At 41.1% G+C, this 9,418-nt stretch overlaps 1 protein-coding gene across 1 annotated transcript in view; it reads right to left on the bottom strand.

The window, feature by feature from the left end:
• Positions 1–582: 582 nt before the first annotated feature.
• The window catches only part of PCLO (piccolo presynaptic cytomatrix protein), a 515,291-nt gene continuing 506,455 nt past the window's right edge, over positions 583–9,418 (bottom strand). The window contains exons 25-27 of the mRNA XM_026648937.1: positions 3,601–3,735; positions 2,820–2,965; positions 583–723 (exon numbers count right to left, since the gene is read on the bottom strand). Of these exons, the coding sequence (XP_026504722.1) occupies positions 583–723; positions 2,820–2,965; positions 3,601–3,735 (422 nt within the window). The remainder of the gene's footprint in view (positions 724–2,819; positions 2,966–3,600; positions 3,736–9,418) is intronic.

Here is a 9,418-nt window from a genome sequence, read left to right as displayed (position 1 = left end):
AAAGAAAAAAATCGTGTAAAATAATGTTCCCACCACTACAAACAGCCTGCAGTTGGTGTCCTGTGGCATAATCTCACAACAACAAATGATCAGAGATTCTAAGGTGCAGAGGAACAAGTTTTACACTTCTGATAAGTGAGATTTGAAAAACCAGTCAGCCTAGGTGCTTTTGCATAAAATGATCTCCTTCTGCTTGCACAGAAACCCAGATTGTTCTCTCAGGCACACTACTTCCAGCCGCAGCCAAACTCTGCATTAACAGCTGCCTTCAAGCCTTCATTATCTCTTTCCGAGTTACTCTCCTGACAGCCACAAAGAGTCCAACGTCAAGGAGCCCTCATATCAATCTTCTTTTCAAACTTCCTCGCTTTTGATTCTGGGCTCAGTTTTTTTTCTTTGCTGTCTTTTACAGCAAAACAAGTTGACTAGCCCTCATTTAAGTGTGCTATGTAGCCCAGAGCCCACTCTTCCCTACTTTGTATTCTGAAAGCCTAGCTAAACACAATATCAAACTATAGTCTTGGAGTAATACCATTTACAGCAGACGCTGCAAGGTTTAGTGCCCTAAGCAGACATGTCTGCTCAATGTGTTTGTGTGGAGCTGACCATCAGTTTGTGCCAGTTTACTATTCTTTTCCTTAGATCCACTTTGTCAAGCCAGATATAAGCTTCACCAATCAGTGTCTTTTTCATAAACTTCCCTCCATTGGAGACAAGCAGAATCTGGGAAGAAAAAGAAATATGGTTAAAACTGTTTTATTAACTTAAACATGCCACTTGCTGGTGTACAATAAAGATTCAGTAACGTTGACATCTACGTTTGCACCTGCAGAACAGTAAGGAAACATCAACCCACAGCTTACTACACAAGGATCTTTTCCCATTTGAGAGGAAATGCAGTGAATGCAGAGCTTCTCCCCTATTCCACTTCCTTGTTCTGTGATCTACTGGCTAGAACAGATTAATGTAATTCAGCAGTCCTGGATTCTATCCTCAGCTCAAACACAAAATGTGGCTTTGGTGAAGTCACAAAGGCCCAAATTTTTGACAATGGCCTATAATTTTGGAGCCCAGTTTTAGACATCTAGGTGTGCCAGTCATGCATTTTTAAAGTCTCAGATGAAAGGCACTATATAAATATTATACACAGGAAAACTATGTCAAAACAACATGATAGAAGTTGCAAATTCAAGCACTCAAAAGTTAAGAAATGCCATAATTAAGGTTGCCTGTGCCAGTCACCTCCCCACCTCAACTCCCAGGCTCCTTCTCCCCACCTCCTAGCCTCTGGTCCCAGTCTATCCCTGCAAGCTCCTTGTCGCCGTCTACTGCCCCATCCCTGAAGATTCAGCTCTTATCCTCTCTGCAGCTTCAAATCAGGCAGCTTCAAATCAGGCAGCTTCTGCCTCCACATTGCCTGGGTCCAACAGGAGGGGCATTTAGAGCACAGGAATGACAGTCCCTCTGTTCTCATTTCCAGTGTGCTCGGTCTCAATCCCAGTCCCAGACCCCAGCCCTGAGCTGGGGAAGTGCTGCTCAGCCTTTAGTTGGAGCATGCCCAGAGTAGACAGAATATTTGGAGATTTTAGCTGCTCAAAATTGAAAAAAAAAACCTTCTGAGCATGTGTGAGCTGCAATTTTTCAAAGGCAAGATTTGAACAGATTTTCATAGGTGTGATAGCCTGTCCCTTTAAATGTTTGAGCACTCCCGCCCTCCCTAGTGCAAAGCCTCACTTTCATGTTGGTTTCTGATTTGCAGCCAGGACAAAAAAGCCACCACGCAGCCGGGAGATGTGTTTCTATTAGCTCCCTCTGTGTCTATTTACTTCTCTGCTGGGTCCAAACAGAACAATGGGGGTGGCAAAAGATACATCCTGAAACAAAAGCCACCCCCCTGCCAAATTTCAAGTCCCTGCTGCAAAGCAAAGGAAAGGTCATCGTAATTTTTTAACATGGGCAAAACAATATATTTTATGTAGCCTCTTTCTTGGAAAGAGCTCAGCTGTGTGGGCTGACATTTTTCAAGTAACTACCTGTTGGGCAACCATAATAATAGTAGGTGGTGCCATCAGTCCTGCCTATATTAAAGAGACATTATTTTTAGACGAGGCGTTTCCAGAAGAACATTAGGGTTAACAGGTAATGAAAATTAAGAAGAGACATTCCGTATGCTGTTGCCTTCTCTTGCACCAACCCAAGGAGCTAGCTGGACACACCGAGGAAAGCAGAGTGCACAGTCCCACTGACATGCTGAGCAGCAGGGAGAGGGACTGTGCCTCCTGGCGCAGCTCCACACAAGCTTTGGTGTGTGCCAGATTGTAAATTAAACAAGCCGACTCCAGTGCATTATGCTTCACATCTATCTCTTTGAGCTTCGGTAGATTATTTCTAATAAATGATAACAACACCTGGCTGTTAAGTAGCATTTTGCCTCTGAAGATCTCAAAGTTCTCTGCAGAGCTGAGTAAATATCATTATCCCCTTTTAGCGATGGGGAAATAGAGACTATGCAACTTGCAGAATCTGTGTCCATGAGTCAGAGGCATAGCTGTGAATAGTACCCAAATCTTCTGACTTTCAGTCTTGTGATTCATTCACCTACAGGACCATCCTTCCCCTAAAGACATGACATTAGGTACACTGAACTCAACCTACTAAAAGACAGCAAGAGAGTGGAGATAACTGTGCTATTTCCTTTGCAATCTTATTTTCTCAGTAACCTGTTAGGCAAGTCACTGGGAATGAGAGCTTGATCTCTAATTCCCACAGCACAGCCTGGAAGACATATAAAATTATGTTGTAATAAGATGCAGAATTACCTGAAGAGAATGCCCAGCAGGACTCAAACTACATCTAAACGTCTCATTAAATGAAGGCTCTCGGTCATGCCTGCACACTCTGGTTTTCTTCTTAATTACTCTCTTTTGGGTAGCGATATTGACAACATACAGCTTCACATACAGATCTGTGGAAGAATGATTCAACCTATGATACAGGCGCTCTTAAGGAGTCATTGTCACTAATGATTTCAATGGATGAGATGTACGGAGACAAAATACACCTCTGTATACCATGGAGCCATATGCTGCTGTCATTTACACCAGAGTGAAACTGGAGTCACTCCACTGAAGCCAAGGGAGTTACTCTGGATTTACACTGGTATCACTGACCGCAAAACCAGTCTTGATGTCTTTATGGCTCTGTCAAAATATTATTGCTGGTAGGAATTTTTCATCTGAAATATTTTTTCAATGAAAAGTACCTTTTTTTGTCAAAACAGAAATGACAAACAGAAATGTCTGTTTTTGGTGAAAACACAAAACTGAAAAATGAACATTTTTCATGCAACAATAAATGGAAACATTTTGAATTCAACATAAATGCAAAAAACATTTGAAGAAAAATTTCAACAAACACATTTTCATTTTCATCAAAAATGTTCACAGGAACAAAAAAACATTTCCCTGCCAGTGCTACAGAATACGTCATTTTGCTTAACAAACAAAATGATTTCCCTATGGTAATAATATCATTAAATGTCTGAGTCAATGTCCTGCTTGATGCTCATTACTGTATCATAATGCTGTTTCTGACTGGTACCTGGTAAGTGATCTGGAGATTTAAACTTGTAGGTGATATTTCTGCATTGAAGGATTTCAACTATTAGCTGTTCTCCATCAGTCTTCATTTCCTTCTTCAATGCAATCTTGATTTCACCCATCACCTGGGTTTTACCTGGAAAGCAGAAAAACAAAACCCATTATAGTGAAAGGAAACTGAGGGGGGCATTTGGTACCATACTTAGGAATGAGATTGTTTTTATACAGCACCTCTCATTGTTAACAAATGAGAAAAGTATAACCCGACTATATGAGCAAACGGGGCAGACATATGCAGTCAACAGTAGCACATACATAGACATCAGAACTTATTTGATTTAAGAAGCAAAGAAGGGAATATTTTCTAAAGTGAATTAGGACACTAAATCCCATTTTCAAAAGCGACAGTCATTTTGGGACAGATTTTCAAAGGTGTTGAGGTAACTAATAGGTGCCTAATGGGACTTCCAAAAGCACATAGGTACCTAACTCACATGGGAGTTACGCTCCTCGGAGTTTTAAAAATTATGCTGGGTGCCTATCTGCATTTTAGAGACCTAAATACTTTTGAAAATCCAGCCCGATCTGGCTAAGTATCATTGAAAGAAAATGGGTTTAAGTTCCTAAATCACCGAAGTGCTATTGAAAGTTTTAGGTCAGGACTCTGAAATTACCCATTCGAAAAGAATAAGGGATATTATTCAATTTACAATAAAGATGTATAAAAATCAAATTAATCCAATAAGCATGTATGTGCAATTATTTTGAAAGGTCACAAATTCCCTAATAGCTCTCTGGACAGGACTACTCTATGTCAAACCATTACGTATGTATGTGGAGCAATGCAATTATATTCCCTTTAGACGATACGCGATATGGGCCATATTTTCCCCAGACATTATGTGCGTGTACAGTGGTGGGGGGGGGGGGGGCAGAAGAAAAGACCCTTCCTCCACCTTTGTGCAGCCTGCACATGGACTAGGCAGAATGGCAGGTCCACAGCACAGGCATTATTCCTGGCTAGATGCCCAGAGTGGAGGGGGATATGCTGCATCGCTTAAATGGGCAGAGATGTATGAGTGCTCCCCTGTGCTCCTGGCAGAACATGTCCTGGCTCTGCAACAACCCAAAGTGGGGTTGGGCCTAGATTACCTCTATCTGCCACTTTGCTGGTGTAATGTAATGTTTCACCTTCCTCTTCACTTGGGGCCTGATCCAAAGCCCAGTGAAGTCCATGAGAGTCTTTCATGTCTAACTCTTTGGTGCCAGCTGTCTGGGGTTTAATGCATTACCAGGAAATCCTAGCAGGTCGTGCCAAGGAGTTATCGTAAAAAGTGATCTTAATGAATGGAAATAATTAAATATGTGCCTTTCAAATTGCTACAAAATCTTGCTTTTCTTAAAGCATCAAAATTCCCAAAGTGACTTTTAGATGCTATTCCATGTCCCATGAATATATAACAGCACTTGAATAATTCCCATTACACAGCACCAGTTGCTGGAGCACAGATTTCCATGAGAAAATCCTCACATACTGTGTTGTTTCCCCCATTTAAATAAATTTGTATTGAGGTCATGGAAAGCAGCCAGCTAATTACAGAATGCCATGACCACAAACTGGCACCTGGTAGCATCAGAGGATGAAATCCTCACTCAGCTGAAGGCTTCCCATTGACTTCAGTGGAGTCAGGATTTCACCCCTAGAGAGACAGAAGGGACTCTTATGTGGGCAGGTGAAATTACTATCAAGCCTGGCAATCAGAAAACCTTCCACTGAGGGTCTGTTCCTGCTCTTAATCCACTAATGAGAGTTTTGCTTTGACTTACATTCCATCAATCAGAGCACCCATTTTTTTGCCAGACCCACTAACACAACATATAGAGCTTGACTCTCTTCTCACTCAAAACTGGTCTAACTCTCTCAGTGTAATTACACCAACGTAAAGCACATGTGTGTGAAAGATCAATGATGCCCATGGTGTTAGGATCTGTGACTGTGGCAGAAATGGTTTACGAAGAGCCAAGACAGGTGAAGAGGATGGTCAGATACGTTATTACCATTACCCATAAGTCCGTTCCATCTGATGTGCCACTCAACCTCAGCGAGGTTGTTAAGATGGCAAGGGTATTATCCTGCGAAGTGCTGAGCAACCAATAGGAACTGACAGTATTCAGCACATTGCAAGCTTGGATCCCGAGTACTGAAAGGCTCAGAAATAGAGATGGGGGTAGAGCTGTGTCTTGTTCTGTAGATAGACTAGCAAAGGTGTTTATGAAGGCAGCACACATTTCAAAGCTACAGTGGCAAATCTACCACATGCTTTGCCAGTGCTTTGGTCAATGTTGTTTTTGCATTGAATCCCATAATAATTAACTACGTGAAGCCAGTATAAACAGTTGTAGCAGAAACCTATGATTAGTTTCAGGCAATCTTTACTTAACCACCAGCCTTTCCTAGAACATCTGCCAAGTTTTTTATTTTATTGCCCCCTCCATCCCCGTCCCTTTTACATTCATTTGCAACATTTGTTGAGGCAACATCTTTCCTGGCTGAGTCTGCTTCCTTGTTTTTTTCACTTACATGTCTTTTCAATATAACACAAAATCAGCCAGCATGGAGAAATGTTACATAGGATTCAGTGGACTAGAGAGAGAGAGAGAGAGAGAGAGAGAGAGAGAGAGATGCTTACAATATCTTACAGTGTGTCTGAAAATGCCAGTCCCATTTTATGATGCAGCACTTCAGTGTCTCAATATCTAGCATTTTACTGTAGATCAGTGTGTATCCCCACTGATACTTTTCTGCTATAACAGCTACTCGGGGAAAACATATTTCCTTGGGGAGGATACTTGAAACCTGATAGCCCTCCTGTATCTCCAAACTCATTTTCACTTCTCCCACTGTGCGAGATTGAAGATGTTTAACCTGACTCTTTGAGGGACTCTTTGGGCCCTTGCACCAGCCTCATGAAACACGGGACTGAAACACATTTTGTTGCTTTAAAGAACCAAAACTGTTTTAAAGACTCAGAATTTATCTCACTTCCTTCCACCTCTTTGGCTTCCTCTCTCCATTCTCTCCCTTCACCCAGCCTGGCATAATCACTCTGAATGGGATACAAACGTATCCCACCTCGTCATTGGTTTGGGGTTTTGGTTCTCAAAATACAAACACATTTAAAGCAGGGCTATATTGAGGGGGTAGTCACTATATAACTGCCTAGAACTGTTCAGGAGAGTTCATAGTTGGTGAAGACTGAGCACTTCTTTAAAAATGGGCTTGGCTTTACCTATTTTGAGATGGTTTAAAATTTATTCTCCTGCGTCTTTATGGCTGATCTTGGAGTTCAAGGTGCTCAATACCTTATAGGATTGGACCGTCATTGCACAGTTAATCATACATTAATGGTTTATCCAGAATAAATCCAAGCCTTGTGCACTCATCATCTCCTGAAATAAGACTGCTTTTGTACTTATTTAAATCTTAACTAGTTGTTGAAAATATATTTACTCAGGTGCAAGAATAGGGTAACGAGCATGTCTAGCTGATTAAAACCACCTTAGAACTGTGTTAGCAAGAGCAATGTAATTAGATTCTTTAAAAAATATAGCTATGATTAAGTATTTAATGAGTTTCTACAAGACAGGATAATTATTGCTTATTATTAGGCAATCAGACTTATTAAGCATCCGTTAGCAATTAAGAACCAATTGATTAAATAATTTGCTGAAAACTATTTTGTTAAATGGTAACCTTAAGAAGTTGAGGTGTGTTATAAACTTAATTTGCTCTAGTGCCAGTGATATAAACCCTTATTCATATATAACTATGAGCCTCCATATTGCTGGGAAATTGGATGGCTAGAGAGTTTATTTATTAATTCATTTATCTGCAGTTATTGTACCAATTTACTGCATTTATAAATCATGGGGCTTTGTCTCAGCTCTGCGCAGTTGGAAGTATTTGTAATGTCATTTTCCAGTGTTTTTTAAGTTAATTATTAATAGCACCAGAACCCTCAGCTACCCTCTTTTGAGGGTTATGTCTGTATTCATAAGGCATGGATTTCACCCTTTATCTTTACTTATTTTTAATCAGATACCTGCTATCAGCCGGAGCTTGTCCTAGGAAGGAGTGAACAGTGATGTTACCCTTTGGTTGAAGCACCATTTGAGTAGTGAAACCATTGACTGTGGGATCAGTGGCATTGACTGTGGGATAGTTTATTCGCTGAAAATGCTGTTTCAGTCGACCCACAAATATTTGTGAATTTGACATGAATGTTTTTGGCCATCCACAGAATGCCCAGCGGAGGAGGAGATGGTGGGGGGGATGCCACTGGCCCCACCCCCTGACCTATATCCCAATAGTTAGGGCACTCCTCTGGGATGTGGGAGACCCAGGTCTGAATTTCCACTCTGGAACAGACCTGAAATGGCCTTTTTTTCAATTCACAGAAAATTCTAACAACTTTTAGTTAGTTTTGACCAGAATCATTTTTTAATATTTTTTTGAAACTATCACTGAACCAAACAATCAGTATTAGCTCAGCTCTTGTCCTTCTTCTTCTTCTTTTTTTTTTTTTACAGCCCAGTTCAGCAAAACTGGTGAGAATGCACAAAATTTGCAATCTCGTTGGGGCAGAGACCACTTTTTGTTCTGTGTTTGTACAGCACCTAGCACAATGGTCCACGACTGGGGCTCCTAGGTGCTACCACAATGCAAATAATAAATACATAAAAATAAAATGACAGAAGACTCCTGCTGGAAAAGAAGCAAAATGACAACCCCTCCCCACTGTTTCTCAGTGTTCCTATATTAGCTTGTAAGGCAGACACCGCTTCCAACATACACAGGAAATACACACTCACAGGGGCTATGTTCCTTAACATGAGAGAGGCAGAACCACAGAATACCTCCTGCCGCCCACCTCCCAAATGGACTGGCCTCTTGAATTGGTGCTTTCTGCCACATTACACTTTATTTTATACAGCCGAAATCCTCTCCCTAGCATCCAAACCAAGTATCTCATCTGGGTGCTGGAAAATTAGGCAGGAGGAATGAGCGGCCCCCGCCAGGCACATGGTGGCAACAGAGTTTCTGTGTGACTGCAGCCTGTCTGACTGCAGTGCTCCCTACCCCACTGTATGTGTTGGTGGGGAGCAGCCATGTAACAGTGGATTATTTAAACCCCACCCCCTGTTACTCCGACTGAGCATGTTCAGGGAGGTGGCGCCTGCACTGCACAAAGAATACATACCCCTTGAATCCTGCCAACAAATTGCATTGTTGCAATATAATGAAGCCTTCCAAACTCACGGAGGAATGGGCAGGATTCATCTCCCTAATGAACATTCAGAATGCCAAACTCAAGACCAGATTATCCTACATAGAAGTATATATACATAAGGGAAGAGACAGCTGGGTAAATAACGAGGAAAAATTATAGATTTTAATTTAGATGGTGTGCCAGGCTTCTGGTATACATGTTCTCTTTTGGATGAATGTTCTGCATTAAGGTTAATCAAGTTAATTCCTTGTCTTCTAATTGGTCCTAAAACTATTTTTAAGTATGCTCTGAAGACTTGCTATTTTTGACTGTAAATGTTACATTGCTCATCCTGAAATAATAAATGACACTCCGTACAATTTCCATAATCTTGCAATGTACAGCATAAGATGAAGAGATGTGCGGTAATTATCATAGTGTCATTACAGGCATAAGAACTGAAATAAAGACTTCCTTTGTTACCATTAAGACTAACAGAAGTATTGGGAGCATAAGCTTTCGTGGGTAAGAACCTCACTTCTTCAGATG

The sequence above is a fragment of the Terrapene carolina genome, unplaced genomic scaffold, assembly GCF_002925995.2.
Source record: "Terrapene carolina triunguis isolate 2854851 unplaced genomic scaffold, T_m_triunguis-2.0 Scaffold68, whole genome shotgun sequence".
In the NCBI taxonomy this organism is placed as follows: Eukaryota; Metazoa; Chordata; order Testudines; family Emydidae; genus Terrapene; species Terrapene triunguis.
The sequence above is the reverse complement of the archived record's forward strand: the minus strand, read 5'-3'. Positions and strand labels throughout refer to the sequence as shown.